An 18623-nucleotide genomic window follows, 5' to 3' on the forward strand; every position below is an offset into this window, starting at 1 on the left:
TGAGGACCTGATCCTAACTCATCTAAAGGATGGGGAAGGCAACAAGGTGAACATCTCCAACACACAGTAATGGAAAAACTGAGAGCAAACTCTCTTATCTCCTGGTGGATTATATGGAAAAGAAATAAAAAAAACCTTGGCCCATGTATCCACAGACACTGAGAGAGAGGACTGAAATGCTTTCATTAACTCTGTCTCTGCGACACAGCCAACCCTCCCTCCGTCTCTGCTGCACACAGCTCATAAACCAAGCTGGGATTACACATCCCAGAGCAACAGTTTGCTTGAACAGCACAAAAACCTTTCTTCCATTCTCTTGCTTTTTAGTGGGAAGATACATCATGAAAATAAAGCTGATGACAAGGAAAACAGTAATGCAAACTTGGAAAATACTGTGAAAATAAGTTGCTCTGCCCTAGTTCTCATCCTTGTTCAGATCCCTGGGCTTTGATGGGCAAGAATGTGGCCCCCAGTGTGCAGTGACAGGAGGACCCCTCCAAACAAACTGCAGTGGTAGCAGACAGATACATACCTTTCTGGGACCACATCAAGCTTTAGGGCCCCTCCCTTTATCTTTTTATGGGAAATGGTCCCCAGTGTGCCCCATAAGTCTTTTGTATCATCAGTTATGGGAGGGCAGGAAGGGTAAGAGTTAAGAGCCACCCCTTGGGAAACCACAGCTGATCCTGGGCAGCAGGAAGCAATGACAGAACAGAGAGAACTTGTCTTTTCCTCTTAGGAAGTCCCTGTGGAATACATCCATAAAGCACTGATGCTTTTCTCTGGTTTTGCAAGGGAAGATTCATTTTACACAGAGCTTGACTTTTCTAAAAAAGAAACATGATTCAAAGGACCTGTTTTCACAACCTTAAGGTTTTATGTCATTAACTCCTCCTGTTTTAATTTTCCCTTCTTTCATCTACAAAGGGCATTTTCCTCCCTGACATCCTAAAATTCCAAAGGATTATTTTCAATTCGTGACCTTTTGGAAGACATTCCTATTCCACTAAGGTCTAGGTCCCATTAGAATCTGCACACCTAATATACTTCAAGTTAGGGTTTTTAGCTGATTTCTGGAAAGCTGAATGTCTGATAACAATTTTTGTAAGCCTGAAACACCGTCAGTGATTAAAAACAGACGTTTATTTTTTTCTAAAGGTCTGTGCAACTGTTTTTCATCTGACCAGAACTCTGCATCACAGAGGTTTGAAGACTTTTGATGAAATCCCTTGTTGCAGATACCTAAACACAGCATCAGTACAACAAATCCCTGTTTCTGCTTCTTTTCTTACCTGCAGTTATCAACAATGTACTGCACAATCTTGTCGAGCACTTTCTCAATCAAGGCTGTCCGAACCCAGATGTGTTTGATGGCCTGAGGTGTCAGGACAGGTGTTTTGCTTGTGGTTGATCCCTGCCTCTTGAGGGGTTCCTGACCACTTGGCTGATTTTTCCTGCAGAAGGTGATAAAGTAAAAGTAGTCAGAATTCCGACTGCCCTTCTCCCAGAGAGCTCTCCACGTGGGGAGGTGTTGGAACACATGCTGTGTCTGGCCAGTGCAGTATCTGTATACGAGCTGTCTGCACCACTGGGTGAGTACTCACTCCCTCTGGGGTGTGGAGTTCTAGTCAGACCACCATCAGGGATTTGCTGAAAATCACGGCTCTAAGGATTCAGGGTGCCTCAGTTCTGAGTTATTTACAGAAGGAGTCTGTAAAGATTATCCAGCTCACAGGGACAGCTTCCTGCTGCACAGCACTGCACATTGCCTTGGCTTTCTGCATTGGGCTGAGAGGGGAACAGCAACCCTTTTAATCTCTTTCCCAGAAAATTTTCCCCTTAAAATAGCAGAAAGTTCAGTTTTGCCTCAATGAGGAAAGAAACTGTTGACATCAACAATCTGCAGCAGAAAATCCATGTTCTCAAACGATCCTGTTCTTTACTAGCACTCAGGTTCCCTTTCAGGAAACTGCTCAGTTACAAAGAGCAAACACATTTGTTTGGGGTGGCATCTGTAATTCCTCTCTGCATTTACAGAGTCCCTAGTCCTCCAGGAGGCCATGAGAGCACCTGTACAAGGCAAGAAATACACGACAGCACTGACATCTGAGCAATTCGAGTGTGTTTGGTTGCATCCTGAACAGGGGCTTTCTTGAGCCACAGCCTCAGGACCAGCGAGGCAGCTCCAGCCCTCCTGTCTCATTTCACACACCCAGTGAAGCGAGTCCACCCCCTGCACACCTCCCATTAGTCTCTTTACTGTGCATATTTTCCACAGCTGTGGCTGTTAATAGCTGAAAACCACAAAATTCCAAGAGAAACCACAGAATTTAAGCAATTTGCTCCCTTCTGTCAGAGGACACGGACAAAAATCTCTAGCAGTTAGAGAGGGGGTTGTGTGAACTCTTAACCAGGAGAGGTTGCTGAATTTTCAACAGAAAGCATCCTTCTTCCCAACATTTAAAAGAATAAAATTAATAAAATGCCAGTTGGTATCAGTAGGCACGCAATTAAAAATATATCAAAAATAGGTACATACCTGCACATACTACATAACAAAGCCTGATAACTACAAGTCTAATAAAGATAAATGCCAGAAAATAACACAGAAATATAAATGCTAATTTAAACAACTGTCAATAATTGAAGACTTCAAAAGAACAAGAAGTTAAGCTCTCTTGGCAAAGCCCTTCTTACAGCAAGTTGATCAGAGGCTAAAAGTTCCTATGATGTACAAAGAGCTCTCAGGGCTCAGCAGTGCCTACAAACAGAAGAAGAAACGGTCCTGTCCTGAGCTTACAGGATAAGACACTCCTCCCACAGCCTCATGCACTGTGACTCCATTAGCAGAACCACATGGAAAATTTTAATTGCACTACTCACCAGCAGCAAGAAATTTAAGACTTCGAGTAATCTCTAGTCCCTGACTCCAGGACACATTCTGTTGTGCTCAAGTCCAGTATGTACTTAACGGCTTTCCTATATTATCCTTCCTCCCATCAGTCTTTGTATCCATTAACTTAACTATTCCTACCATGATACCCACAAATCTGTCACTGGATTGACAGAAGCATGCCAAAACAGCTTTTCAGTAAGTCTGTTCTTTGGTTCCTCTTTCCACCCACTCCCTTCCCACCAAGCTGGTCCACCATACCCCAACTGTGAGGCCTCTGAAATCACCAGTAATTAGTCACTTCTGTTGCTGTGTGTGGGCTGGACGTGCTGCTCTGCTGTATTGAGAAGCACAATGAAACACCAAAGCCCCAGTTCCCCACCTTTGTCCCTTTGCTTGCTGCCAGCTTGATCAAACACAAACATCTGCCTTATTGTTACAGCCACCAATGAGATCCATGGCCCAGGAAGGCCCCTGAATTCACTGAGCAGTCTGTGTGTCCCCAGCACGCTGCACACACACACTGCATGAACTCTGCTGACAAACAGAGCTCAGCCTCACCTGCTCTCCACCTGCTGCTGCAGCTCCTGCACCTTCTTGCACACGTCTCCAGCTACGGGACACGTCTTGCCCACCTTGGTGAAGAGCGCGGCCACCTTGTCGGTGCGCAGGAAGCCGGCAGCCCTGCGCTTCAGCATGTGCAGCAGGCACGCCTCCACCACGCCTGCGGGACAGGGCACGGACAGCGTTAGGGAGACGGGCACACAGACACACTGCAGCTCAGAATCACAGCATGCCGGCGTGTGTCTAATCTGCAACTACAGGCACCTTGTAACGTACAGATAATGGCAGTATATAAACAAACTGAACTCTCCCAGTAACTTCACCCCACCATGCACACCACAGACTCACAGAACCACACTGTAACACACCCTGATGGCACTAGTAAAGCACTGCACTGCACTATGTCAGCCTTGCAAGACTGCAGCAGAAATCTATCCAGCTCTCGTGTAACCTGCTGCAGGAAACAAAAGAAATACAAATTAAAAAAACAAACAACAAACCAGAACAAAAAATAAGCTTTCCCCGTCTATCGACTTTTAAAGTGAGACTGCAGATGACTCACACAGTCAACACTGCTCATACAAAGGGGGGAAGGATTCATTCACAGGGAAGAGAAGATCCAGCCGTAGTGCCAGGTGTGCCCAGCACAGCCCACACGGGCAGGGCAGCCATCACAGGGTCTGCATGAGCACCCAGCTCTCCTGTACTGGCTGACAGTAGGGCAGCCCCGAGGGAAACCACAGCTCCAATTGCCACATGAAATGCTCCTTACAGTAACACATGGCTCTCCATCTGCTCCAATACTCTCTGCCTCTCACCCAACACTCAGCGGCTCATTTTGAGAGAAGGCAGCTTTTTGTTGTTGCACTTTACGCCCAACACTGTCAGGTGTTGAACATTTTCTTGAAGACTCTTCTCCTTATTGGACTTGAAGGCTCCAAATCCCACGACACCTGAATGCCCGCATCTGTAAAACACCTGTCTGCACTGCTCAGGCCCTGGAAACTAACCCGAGTCCCAGGCAAGGCTGAGGGCCACACAGGAAAACCTCCTGCCTAGAGGGTCCTGCCTGGGCTGAACCCAGAGGAGCAGCAAAAAGCAGACTCTCTGAACAGGGCAGTGCCAGTGGCCTCAGCTTGGGCAGACTCCTGTTCTCTCTGGACACCAGCTCGATAGCATCAGACACGGCCAATGAGCAGCAGGTCTAACCCTGCTTCCCACACTGGTGCACTTCCAACCAGAACTACTGCCCAGAACACAACCATCCCATCAGGCACAACAGCCTGTTCCCTGGAAGGAGGACCAGCACTCGTGGAACATCCCTGCGTGACCCTGCCAGCCACCAGCTCCCAGCAGGAACCTCCTCTGTGATCACAGGGCACCTGCAGGCGGCAGAGGCAGTGCCTGTCGTCTGACACGAGAGGAGCCCTGTGCCAGCGACACCTCCACGAGCAGGAGCCCCGCACCAGCGACACCTCCACGAGCAGGAGCCCCGCACCAGCGACACCTCCACGAGCAGCAGCCCCGCACCAGCGACACCTCCACGAGCAGGAGCCCCGCACCAGCGACACCTCCATGGCCAGGCCAGCTCCGCTGGAGCCAAGCAGCGCTCGTGAGGGACAGCGTGGGGACAGCGCAGGGACAGCACTACCCAGGGAGGGCAGCACGGCACGTGCTTCACATCACCGTCCTACCTCCCCCCCAGCAACCATCACAGCAGCTCTTAACCCAGCAAGCACTTTGCTCTGCCTTTCAATTAGAAATAAAGAAAAAGAAAAAAGAGAAGCGGCTTCCCAGACGCCTGGAGCAATGCAGCAATAATTGGTTCCAAATCCTAAACGAAGCAACCTGCCTTTAAAAATAACTGCAAAGAAGTGCATTGTTGTTGCTTAGGAAACAGGGTCTCTTCCCACCTCCACTGCTTTTTATTTCTTTAAAACAATAAAATATTAATGAAACAAATTTAGTGAAAAGCACAGCAGGCACAGCTTTAATTATTAATAAATGCTGCACTGCCACTGAGGGCAATTTCCACAGTGACTGTCTCTAAAGCCCCAATATTTAATTAGTCCATTGTGACACTTCTCATCACAAGGACTTGGGTAACATCAGAGACACTGGGCTTCACTGCTGGATTGCCTCAAAATGTATGTTCCACAGCATGAGAGATTAATGCACGTCCAGTTCCATGTGTAAGGCACCCTCAGATCAGGGTGCAGGTTACAGCCCTGCCGGTGTGACCCTCAGGGCACTTCCTTCTCCTCCACTTCATCCCCTGACTGAGACTTACAGCACTGGTTGTCTCCAGCTCTTTTCTCCAGGCTGCTTTCTACAAGAACTGTTCCAGAACAGCTGACTTTCCATTGATATCTGACTTGATCTGAACGTGCTTTCAAACACATCGTGCCTTTTATCCAGTTAACTACAAAACATTCAAGGAGGGCAGCACATCTTGCAACAGAGGTGCCATCCCATCCCAACCCAGGGAACTGTTGGAATGTCACCTTGGTAGCACAGAACAGCAGGAAGGCATCTCTCCAGCACAGTCAGCAGCATGAGAGTGGCACAGCACCATAGCCAGGGACAAGTTGCCTGGCAGAGCCCCACAGGGCTTTCCCTTGGCTCTGTGTCCAAGGCAGGCACTGATCTCACTGCACCTTGCCAGCACTGCCCACAGGCAAGCTCAGCTGGAAAGCAAACTTAACCCATCCTGAACACAATGGGAGAAGAGTCACCTCAAGCTGCAGAATCTTTTAAAGGACAGGAGAGGACCTTGGCAATGGTGCTCTTTGATAAACCAAAAAGAGGCAATCCCCTGGAGTCACAAAGTGCAAAGCTCAGATTGCTGCCTAAAGAGGTAACACACAAACCCTCCTAGGGGTTATATCTATGGGACAGGGAAACGAAGTTATTTACCTATTTAAAAAAAAAATGAACCATTTTCCCCTCTTTGGAATCTAACACTCTAAAAAGACACTAAGTGACATCAGAAAGGCATCAACAGCTGGCCTTGTGTACACACAGGTCGTTTGGATACAGGTATGTGTGTGTACAGGTCAATAACTATGTGAGCTCTCTGGGCACAGCCCAGTGTGATCTGAGCCTGCCTACAGTCACTGTACCTACAACAAACACAGATGAAAACCCACCAGATAAAAAGGCAGCAACTCATTATACACAGATTGGAAGAGCAGCACTGCACTGGGAATAAATCAGCACAGCTCAGGTAATTCCCTTGTATGGTTCCACTGACAGCAGCCATCTAAAAATCCATTAACTCCAGCCAGTTTTGAGGAACATTCCCTGCAGTGTCCACTGCTGAATTTAATGAAGTGCAGATATATTACTGATTTACAGTTCAAATAATCATGGTGCCCACCAAGCTTTGGAAAATGTCACTTTTTTATGACTTCACCGCAGCTACTTGTTGCAAAATCAGGTGAACAAGTTCGGTTTTCTTCTTTTTTGCCTCTAGGAAAATCTTGACATGACTTAATGGAGTGTGAAATGAGAGTTCTGGGGCTGGAAGGGTGGTGAGCAGAGAGAAGAAGGCCTGTGGAAGGATAATTTATGGGGTATATTTAGCAGATGAGATTTTCCTTAGACAGGAAGAAATACTGCAGCTAAATACCTTGTTTTCATGGAAACTGTGCACAGGGAATCGAATTCATGAGGCTGAAGAAATTAAGAACAAGTGAAAAGAGGAGGATGATAAAGAAGACATCAGATGCTCACGATCTCCAGCTGCTGTTGCTTTACCCAGATAATGACAGATCTGCCCAGTCTGAAAACAGTTTTACTGCCAGGTTCCAGCATGCTGTGCCACTGAGAAGGGCATGCTGAGCAGGTGAGACTCAGCTGTACCTGTGTGTCAGCCCAGCAGCAAAGCACTGCAGAGGAGATACCCAAATCTGCTCCTTCAGGAAATGGAAGCGTTTCCATTAAACACCGTTAAGGGTTAATCAAAATTACAGACGTTCCTCTAAATATTGAATATGATCCAATTAATGGCCCAGGATTAAAGTAAAATACTGAGCAGAGTTCTCTAAAAAGCACAACAGATTATAACACGTGCAGTTAAAAAATTGTTTCATCGGAGCTAGTATATCTCTTCCCAATGGGGCTGATTTTCAGAAGAAGTGGAAGGCTGCCACTCCAACTGCAAGCGATAGGAACAGCTCGTTGTGTGGACACTCAGGTCACTCCATGAATGAGGTCCAGAACAGCTCCACGTCAATTTCCAGTTCCTTTCATCTGTCAACACTTTGGTGCCATATTTTTAAACAGGAGACAGGAAAAGGGCTTCTATCAGGAATTTACTTCTTGCCTTAAAAATCAACAGTTTCCCACATTGCTGCCTTCCACAATTTTACTGCAAGTTGTGGCTATTGAATATTCTTCTGAAAGCTGTACCCTCTCAAAGCAAACCACTGGATAAGAACCTCTGGGTAAGAAATGTACTTAAGAGATACATTTCTATCCCTCATATGATTTTATTTTCCTGTCATGAACTTTAATCCAGCCTTGTAATTTAGGGCCATGAAGTAAAAGATTTCTGACTCATGATTTTTCATTGCTTGGGGCTGGCAATCGTGACGTTTGGTGACTCTGATAATTGCCTGGATTTCAGGTCCTGAATGAGAACAAAACATGAGCTCCAGCATCATGCACTCCTGGGTTCCTAATTAGATCTCTTTTAAACACAATTAACTTAGTGCAAAATGGGATAACAAGTCATCATAGGACCAATGAAGGCAACAGTTGCACAACTAACACACTGCTGTGGTTAACCCTTGTGTCTGTGAGCAGCAGAGGTTGTTAACCAGCACTGCTGGGCATTCCTGCAGCTCACACACCAATCCATCCCCAAAATACCTCCAGGAGTCACCAGCCATATTCAATTTTCCACTGCCAGCTTTGACAGAGACTCATCCATGACTTCTGCCAATGCTATTTGACTGTGTTCCTACAAACATTTACAGGGCCTGAAGATCTCAACTAAGCACGTGGCTCCAGAAAATGCAGCCACACAATTGCTTTCCTACTGCCTCCCACCTCCAGAATGAGTGTAGTACTCATCTGCTTTAGGAAGCTGGGAAGTAACTGTTAAACTGTTGGACAGAAAGTCCATTCTTATAACTGCAATCCTATTATACACAAAATTGGTTCTAAAATGTGAAGAGGACCCAAGAGCATGTTCTGTTTCTCAGAACACACCAGTCCTTTTGCTGTGAACAGATCCTGACTGACTCAGAGCTATTCCAAATAACCATTCCCTCTACTTATTTTCCAAGAAGGAAGCATCTTACACCGATGATTATCCAAGTGTAAGTGCCCCAGGGCTTGTGAAAGGAAACTGCAATGGATGGCCCACACATCAGGTCTTGAGTGGGGAATTAAAGCCTGAAGCACAGACATCTCAGAAGCACTTGTGGGTGACAGTTGTCCTCACTCTGCTTCCAAGAACAATAAATGCTTGTGCAGTCCTCATCTACACAGACACAGCTTAAGAGCAAGAGCACCAAAATGAGACTAATAATGCCAGCGCAGGAGCGCTTCACAAATGCAGCCATTTTCATCCTCAGCCTGCAGCCCAGCTCTGAGCTACCACAACCTGGCCAAGTCAAGATCATATTTGAGTCTCACTGACTGAAGGAAACATGGGGAGGCTGAAGGAGCTGCTGCACAACTGACAGGAACACATGAGAGTAACTGTACTGAGAAGAAGTAGTATGATAATATTCACCTACTACCTGGCACATTGTGCTTACAGATGTGGAAGTCACCCACAAAGGAAAGGGGGGATCCCGTAGAGCTGGCCGGGGCACTCACAGCTGCTGCATGGACCTCCTCACACACCCACCCACCCCTCCATGCATGCATCCATCCATCTCCTCACCCATCCATTCACCTCCTCACACACCCACCCACCCCTCCATGCATGCATCCATCCATCCATCTCCTCACCCATCCATTTACCTCCTCACACACCCTCCTCAACCACCATGTCCAGCAACTACCAAAGGTTTCCCAGGCCGTTGCTTCCAGAGCAAATCACCCATTCACATCCCAAGGACATGTGCAATGCAGACCTGCCATCCTCAAAGGAGGTTTACAAGAAGCCCCAAGCACAACATTAAATACCGTTCTGCAGCTCAAAATCAGAACTGGCCTCTCAGTTCAGCCTCAAAGGGATTCTGTACATTTTAATTAGTGGGTTTAATTACTGGGAGCAGATTTATTATTCAGGCCAAAAAAAGCTTTTTGTGCAGTTCATCCCTTCCTTAATTTGAATTGAAATCTGATTGAGAAACCAAGTTCTGCATGTTTGACAGTGCCCAAGTTACTATTTTCAGTCATGTTTAGCGCCAGCCTTCCCCCAAGTAAGTACATTCCCTTTGCCAAGCAGGCATGCTGGATTTACATCTAAACAACATATATTTTGATTGTAACACATCCCAGCCCTCAATAACTCACCTGAAGTCTACGGCAATTAGCTTACAGCATGGGAATTCAGGATTATTTCATTTAATGCACCCAAAATATTTATTCAAAGACAACAAACTCCTGGGACTCATTTCAAACTATATATTAAGAACATAAAGACCGTCATTCAGGTAACAGTGTCTTGGACATTCGTGAATAAAGCATGTTCCAGTGCGTTTGCTGTATGAAGCTGACTTAAACAAGTTTTTTAATTGCTTAAAGCAGCACGTTACTGTCAGACCTAAAGATGGACAACTACACAGAAAAGGCTTAGCAAAATGCAGGTAGTTTTTGGACAAAGACAGCAAGTGTAATGTACTGAACTGGAAACCCTGTAAATACACTTCAGGTAACTGGAAAGACAGAGAAAAGCTTCCTTTTTCTTCCTCCTTCCCTCAGAAGTGCAGCCATGGAAGCTTCGGGCACGCTGGTGGAGAGAGGGCCGCAGGAGGAGGGCTCAGCACTCCCTGCCGCAGAGCCAGCTCAGCTGAGCGAGGCCCCACGTCAGGGATGTCAGCTGCGTTCCCAAGGAAACGCCTCCACATAACCCAGGCTGCAAACATCCACATCCAGCTTCTCCCAGCAGCGCCAGCCCCTGAGGATGCCACGGACACACCTGCGTCACTGCCCTCGACTGAGCACACCCCTCCAGGGACACTCGCCCCACAGAACCCCAGCACAAAGCAGTGTGGCACTTGTGTCCCACCGTGGTGCACGCCAGCCACGCTGCACAGCCCAAACGGAGCTGCTGCGGCTCCAAACCAGAGCTGCACCTTCCAGAAATCAGGGGGATGAAAGAGCCCCTGGGATCCAACTGGGTTATACACTGGGTTGAGAACAAATACAGAACCCCTTGCACTCCTCACAAGGATGAAAATGTTGGCACTGCTTTCAGCCATCTAGGACCTAGGGCAGCTGGGAAATGTTCAGTTACTGATGTAGACAGACCCTGAAAATCAACTATCATGTATTTAAGAGACTCTTGCTAAACTGAGCCTTGCAGGAGAGTAAAATGATTCACAAGAATTCTATATTTATAACAAAGATTCACTGAAAATGACTCATGTACTGAGCCAATCTTATTTTAAATAGAAGGGAAAAACCTCTTGAAGAGGCACATGAAACTGGAGTGGGGGAGGGAAGAGAACTGCACACACAGGAGAGTCCCAGCCAGGAGCTGTTAGCCAAATCTACTGGAAGGGGTTTCTCCATTCAATCAGCCAAAGAGAAAACAGAACATTCAGCTTCACCTGCTTCAAGGTCTACATTCAAAGCAGCAGCGGGCTGGGCAATAATGAGTCAGCTCATGGAGTTATTAGTTCTTCAGATGCTGAAGAATCCAGAACACAAAACCAACTAGAATCACAGTGGGAGGAAGAGAGACATGTGAAGAAGACTTCACAGTATTCCTAATTCTGGCCAAGCAGAGTCTAACAGAAATAGCTGCCTTACACCAAGCATGGCTTCCAGAACAGGACTTCAAGAACAGGGACCAGATAGACCACACTGGGAGCTCTCTGGATCACACAGGCAATCTGCAGCAAGGGCACTGGATCAGGGATCCTGCACCTCCTCCTGTCTTGGGACCATTTCCCACAGTTACTTTTCCTCCTCTGTACAGTACAAATATGCAGTAGATAAATTTTAGTAGGAGTTACTTTATGATTTGTAATGTATACACACATGTAGCAATTATAAAAAGGTGGCATGGGCCTGAGCACCATGATTTCTAATGTCTAAATCCCTGCATTTACCTCTGACAGCAGAGAAAAGACATTTCTAGAGGAAAAGTAAGGTTAGGTAGTGTTAGCTCTTCCACGTGACATTTACCACACAAGGCGATGATGTGACTGCTGTCTTCATGGACAAATTTCCGGGTGACAGCCTCTTCCATGATCTGCTTCACCTGAAATGAGCAGAGAGAAATGACTGTATGACCTCAGCACAAACCAGCACAGCATTTGGGAGTTGCTTTCAACCACTGATTGCCTTTTCCCCATCACCAACAGACTCACAACTCACACAGGTCACACTTTGCAGGGAAGGATGGATTTAAGGAGGGAAAGGCAGACAAACCCAAGCAGTTTACCATGGAATGAGGGAACCTCTGGCAGAACAAGGACAGGTCTCTTTGGGGTGTGCCCCCACAAAAGGCTGAATTATTTCAGTGTGCCCAATATACCCTCTGAAGAACTTCTCCAGCACAAGTTCCAAAGGGCTGTGCAAAACTTCATGATTCACCCTTGGCCCTCCTGCACACAGTTCCTTCTGCTCATGAAACCAGATCATGTGTTGCCATGTCCCCTCTCCACTTGTGCCCTTCAGCAATTTTTCAAGCACAAAACATCCCTGAGCTACATGAGCACACAGCCCTAGAGGGGTTTACGGCCACCTTCCCCCTGCCTGGGGACTTCACATGCCACAGCAATTACAACTTATGCCCTCAAAGCTCTGCTGCACCAAACACTGTACAAAATTATTACAGAACCTACAGAGAAGGCAGTGCCTTCAGTTTGTGCTTCAAGACACGATTTAAGAATTAAAGCAAATAAAATTACATTTATCACACTTCTTAACATTTAAAACAAAGTTCTTTTCCAGTTTCAGGGCTGATGTGTCAAGCTCCAGAGGGAAATCAGTGTAAATTACTGACTTTCAAAAATTAAGGAAGAAACAGCCAACTCTTACAATGAGGCTCTTGGTGAGATGCTGCACTCACTCTCCATTCATCTGCTACCTTATTCCTCCCCAAAGGCTTCCTCAGCCTGACACCAGCTGAAACCTATTTGTCTCCACCAACTCATTTATCAGACACTCATTTCCTCCTGGCCACAGAGGGCTTGCTCTCTTCCATATACAAATCCACCATCATTTTTGGCTTCTCTCAATTGTGAGCTATAATTACAGGGTTAGGACACTGCCTAAAGAAATGCCAATTCACTTTCAGTATATGAAAGTAAGTGGTACCATGACAGGAGACTTAACCAGACACTCCCTTCTTCCAACATTTAGGGAAGCTGGGTCCCACTCCTCCACGGTGCTGACAGGTCCAAAGGAATGGAGCCTCCCCACTCAGCACTGGAGCAGCAGAAGGTGCAGGTGCAATGCTCTACTGACAGCTGGGCTCTGCAGCTGCCTATGGGGATCCTTTCTCCAGTCTGGAGGGGCATCCTCCTCCTCTGCCAGGCCAATTCTGGATGCTGTAACCAAGCATCCCTTCCCCCAGTAATCATGTTGAGGCCTCCATGCCCACTCGTACACCCCCAGCCCGGCTGGCAGAAGGCTGCAGCTCCAGCACTTGCTGCACGAGCCTCAACACATGGCATTCGCCTTGCCCCAAATTCTGGATCAAGTGGATCCTCCAGAATTTGTGTTCCTTATCAAACAGGAGCCCTCTGAGTTGCAAAGAAAACATTGGAGGGGAAAAAGCAAACAAGAGGCTTTGAAAGTAGAACATGTTTTATAGCTGAGGACTTCAAAGCAAGTGTTTTGCACTTTATAAAACCTGGCTCACTGCTCACACCTGAGGCCTGGCAATATAAACTCTGAGCAAGGCAATTTGTTTCTTTCCTGCAGCATTTCTGACACGGTGTTAGAGCTCAGGACCTCACAGTGCTCAGCAGCCAATTTCCTGCTACCACACATTTCCCAAGCATACTCCAGATATTGGGCTTTATTAGCTCAGTATGTTATTTACATCTCAGTCAACAAAAAATTTAAAGTGTATAAAAACTGAGAAAGAAAATGGTTTCAGATGCACCATCCAGTGCCTCCCAGCAGACGTCAAACCCAAGACTCCAGAGCTGAGAGCACAGAGCAGGCACTTGGTGTGTTCCCAACTGCCACCACAACCAAGCAAGCTCCATGCATTTTCTGGAGAGTGAGTGAATGTTATTAGAAAACATTTTCAAGGCATAGACAGGAGATGAGAAGATTCAAAAGCTGGAATGCAGCGTTCTTCAATCCCACGTCATCCCTCACTGCCACGTAATTCATGGACGCTCCAGGCAAGGAGCTAAAGCAAATGTTTCTGATCAAATGGAACACAAGCCTTTTTTTTTTTTTCTTTTATTCCCTTGCAATTTTGCCTGGCTTTGTAGGGACTGCTGTGCCTCTGTTCTGGGGAGGCACTTGTCAATTGAGCCTTCTGAGCACAAGCCTCCGCTCACACCCACTGGCAGTTACCAGCAGACCTGACCAAACTGCAAACTAATCTCATTAACAGAAACATCATCCACCCGCACAGGTAAGGAAATCCAGAAAGCCTATGGACCTGCTGCTGGTGCAAGGGATGGAGGGAGGGCTGCAGCCTCCAGCTGGGCCAGAGCTGGTCCCAGAACCTGGAGAGGAGCCCGTGCACCTGGGAGGGAGAGCTCGGGCTGAGGTGTGACACCAGCTCCCTCAACTGCCTTAGAAACAGCCCTCCTGTTCCCTGTGCCTCCCCTGCAAGTCAGCACAGGAGCCACACACCGTAACCAGGCTGTCACCTGCACCTGCCAGGTGGCACAAGCACAGAGGCAGCACGTGCAGGTCAGTCTGTCCATGAGCCAGAGGCAGCAAGAGGGAACCACATCAGCCTCAGTGACACCCTGCTCTCCCTGGAAATGGTACTTCATGGGCACCACACCTGCCAACCGCTGCCGAGCAGGGAGAGCTCTGCCCACCCGAGTAAAGATCTCAGCACTTGAGGAGTAAGGAAGGTCCTGGTGGCAGCATTACCCAGGTAAAGCACAGCAAGCTCCCTGGAGACAAGCTGCTCAGCTTTTGCACCATGTTTTCACGGATCACTGCTCTGACCTTCTCCCACATCCTACAATGGCCAAAACTTTCAGAAGCAGCCAAACACCAGACTTACATCATAAAACATGGATTATTTAGTAAGTTTCACCAAAAAAAAGTACACAAGAGAAATGTCTTTATGTTTCTTTTTTTTAATTTTTGTTACAAGGAAGCTTTATAAATGGCAAAGAATAGTGCTCATAAAAGTACCGGAATAACCAGGACCACAGTTAAAGCCCACAGTGTTTTCTCGTCAAAGGGCAAAACTTCATGTCCAGCACCTGTGCCTTCTTCAGCTTGTACAGCTACTGCTTATCTATCTCCTTTATCAACAGCACTGCTGCACTGACTCCTTACTGCTGAGGAAGGACTGGCTGGTGCAAAGAGAAGCTGTTCAATAACTGCTGTATTTCTGCTCAGAAGTGGTTGCATTGCAGTTGCACGTTGAGACATTTTGTTTCTGAAGCACTCTGAAATCTTGCAGCGTGGAACTGCTAAGGTTATTGTTATCCTGTTTGTTTCACAGCCAGAAAGTGCTGTGTTTAAATCCAGAAATGTCAAACCCCTCCATTTCAGGAGGCAGAAGGAAATGGCCAGAGAAAAGCCTGTTTTATGACTCTGCTTGTCACAACAGATTTTCCTGCAGAGAGAGATAAATGTTTGAAACGTGAACTTCCAAGCAGCCTCAGCATGAATCCCAGCAGAGTTACATTTTCAAAACACATTACATGTCTTCCTTTCTGTGAGAGCCAACAAAATACATTCCCTACCAGTGGGAACTGAAAGTCCATCTGAGGAAAAGCAAACAGCATTAAATTTCCCAAAGGAAAAATACAGAAGTTTTAGCTGAGGGTGAGGCAAAACAAACTGAACACTTTGCACTGAGTGACTTTGGAGACGACAGTTACATATTTTGCAAAGACAACTGAATCTTAACAGGCTTGGTGGAACAGCACACAGAAAGAAGCTGTGGCCTCTGAACTCCTTTGGATATTGAGGTTATGGGAATATAATTTAATGGGAAGTAGAGCCTGGATTTAAAGGCCAAGGGAAGGGAACGATGGCTCTGACAATGGCCATGGATGAGTCAGGTTTTCCCAGCAAGCCCACCAGCACACAGCACTCAGAAGTGGCTGTGTGAAAAGTCACACAGCATAAAAAATGAGGCTGAAAATTCTATCAGAAAAAGTTAATTACAGTCATTAAGGGCAGCATCATCTGATGGGTGGTTACAAGTGACTTGTGTTCAATTCCTGCCTCCATCAATTGATTACTTAAGACAAATAAAATCTCCATCTCAGTGTCTCCAACTGCCTTCTGAGCCCATTTTCTTACTGTGAGCACAGACAGGGGCCACACATTGTGAGGGCACAGGTGAGGGGTGTTACCTCAACCTGCTTACAAACACCAAAGCTGGAAAGCTCTGGCCAACCCCAAAAAGCCAAGCCACTATACACGTTCTAAAAGAGCATTTGTAAGGATTTGGAGATGGAAAAAACAGATCAATGACAAAACAAAAAAGCAGATGACACAGAAGGTACAAATAACACTTTCAAACATTATTCAAGTAATTTAAAACCCAAGGTCCAATTAAAAACATTTTAGAGACTTTAAAAACAAATTAGCTTCAGATTTTTTAATTACATACCACTTGTTGTCAGCTCGAGCTGGCTTGGATCTCAAAAATCCATTTCACTTTCCATCTCGCACATTAGCACAAGATTGTAATTTTCAGATTTGGAAAACATTTTTCTGGTTTATTTATATATTTAAACATTACCCAGGAGAGCAAGCACACTCACTTCTAAATAAAACCTTACACTGTCTTGGCTCAAAAGTCATAGTTAAAGCTCAAATTTCTAATCCAAGTGGCAGGTTCATGGCTGCATTCAGCAGGTGAGCAGCCCCCATCCAGGGGCTGGCTGGGTCAGTCCAGGACATGGTCCCGCTGCTCTGCATACATATCATACATGCCTGTCCCTGCTCTAACCTTCCACTCTCCCCACGCTGACCGAGACACCTGACGTGTTCTGGTTTCAACACTAACGAATATCGGGACACCGCAGTCGGGCTCGGGAACCTCGGCCATAGCAACAACTTTTCAGCTGAGCTTTGATCGATCCTGCTCCCCTGCTGCTGCTGCTGTCTCCCCAGTGCCCGGGGAGGGGAAGGAGCAGGAGGGCAGGTACCTGTTCAAAATACTTGCTATCGCCGTGATGGATAAACCTCCACTTCACTCCTGTGTAAGAACAGGCAGCCACACAGCTGTGGCACGGTCAGCGCCACAGGGTACGGCTCCCGGGTGCACCGGGAGAGGGGCCGCTGTCCCCGGGGAGTCCCAGCTGGAACAGCCGTGCCCACGGTCCCAGGAGTGTGCACAGCACAGGCACCTCCTCCCACAGCACTCGGCAGGGACCCTCAGCAGGGGCCATCCCGCCCGGTGCCATCGCTGCAGCTCTGTCTGTCCGTCCGTCCGTCCTGCCGAGCACCCCGTGAGGGCACGCTGCGAGGGAGCCCAAAGGCGAGTGTGAGCAGCCCCCGTTCCTGCACACGGCCCGGCCCGGCTCGGCTCGGCCCGGCTCGGCCCGGCAGTGTCACACACGGGTGCAGGAGCCGCCACCCGAGTTCCCCTGCCCGGGGCGCGGGTGCCGGCGCCAGACAGCGGCACCTCCACCAGGGCTCCCCCACGGCGACCTCAGCAACACCTTTCTTTACCGCAGATTTCTCCCCTCTCTCCTCCAGAGCTCACAGCCAAGGAAAAGTCCTAAACACCGAGTACTACGGGGAACGCAACCTCCGGGGAAGGGAGCCGGGAGCAGGAGTTGGAGGCAGCCTCCTGCCGCAGCTGGAGAGCCACGTCCCTTCCCCAGGTGCGCCTGGGAACAGCCCCCGAGGCGCTCCCGAGGCAGCACCGCCCCGACCGTCCCGCCAGAGCCGCCGGCCCGGCGACAGCCCGGGAAGGGTCGCACGGACCCCACCGCCTCCCGCGGGGACCGGCCGCGGCCGCCCGCCCGGACACCGAGGCTGCTCCCTGCAGGGACCCTCCGCGCAGCCCCGAACCGCCCCCGCCCTCACCTCCTTCTTCACGTTCCACAGCAGCTTCTCCTTCGCGGCGTCCGCCGAGCCGCTCATGGCGGCGGCTCCGGTCTCAGCGCGGGCAGCGCTCCCGACCGGCGCCCGCCGCCATCTTCACCCGGCCTGACGTCACCGCCGGGGCGGCGCCGCGGCACGGCCGAGAGGGGGCGCTGAGGGGCGGGCGGGACCGCCTGAGGGGATCGGGAGGGGAGAGATCCGGGATGGGAGAGAGAGCCTGGGATGGGAGAGAGAGCCTGGAATGGGAGAGAGATCCGGGATGGGAGAGAGATCCTGGGATGGGAGAGAGATCCGGGATGGGAGAGAGAGCCTGGAATGGGAGAGAGATCCTGGGATGGGAGAGAGAGCCTGGAATGGGAGAGAGAGCCTGGAATGGGAGAGAGATCCTGGAATGGGAGAATCCGGAATGGAAGATCCGGATGGGAGAGGCCGGGATGGGAGAGAGGCCGGGATGGGAGAGAGAGCCTGGGATGGGAGAGATATCCTGGAATGGGAGAGATATCCTGGAATGGGAGAGAGATCCGGGATGGGAGAGAGATCCGGGATGGGAGAGATATCCTGGAATGGGAGAGATATCCGGGAATGGGAGAGAGCCGGGAATGGGAGAGAGATCCTGGAATGGGAGAGATATCCTGGAATGGGAGAGAGATCCGGGATGGGAGAGAGAGCCTGGAATGGGGGAGAGATCCTGGAATGGGAGAGAGATCCTGGAATGGGAGAGAGATCCGGGATGGGAGAGAGAGCCGGGATGGGAGAGAGAGCCTGGATGGGAGAGAGATCCGGGAATGGGAGAGAGATCCTGGAATGG

General features: G+C 48.5%; 1 protein-coding gene across 5 annotated transcripts in view; it reads right to left on the bottom strand.

Moving 5' to 3' along the window:
- SGSM2 (small G protein signaling modulator 2) overlaps positions 1 to 17932 on the bottom strand; it is a 41112-nt gene extending 23180 nt beyond the window's left edge. For all 5 annotated transcript variants that reach the window (XM_050321565.1, XM_050321562.1, XM_050321564.1 and 2 more), the window contains exons 1-4: positions 17798 to 17932; positions 11774 to 11849; positions 3455 to 3617; positions 1293 to 1454 (exon numbers count right to left, since the gene is read on the bottom strand). In XM_050321565.1, coding sequence (XP_050177522.1) covers positions 1293 to 1454; positions 3455 to 3617; positions 11774 to 11849; positions 17798 to 17854 — 458 coding nt within the window. In that variant the 5' untranslated portion in view covers positions 17855 to 17932. The remainder of the gene's footprint in view (positions 1 to 1292; positions 1455 to 3454; positions 3618 to 11773; positions 11850 to 17797) is intronic.
- Between the last annotated feature and the right edge of the window lie 691 nt (positions 17933 to 18623).

The sequence above is a fragment of the Myiozetetes cayanensis genome, unplaced genomic scaffold, assembly GCF_022539395.1.
Source record: "Myiozetetes cayanensis isolate MyiCay16 unplaced genomic scaffold, myiCay2020 scf27, whole genome shotgun sequence".
In the NCBI taxonomy this organism is placed as follows: Eukaryota; Metazoa; Chordata; class Aves; order Passeriformes; family Tyrannidae; genus Myiozetetes; species Myiozetetes cayanensis.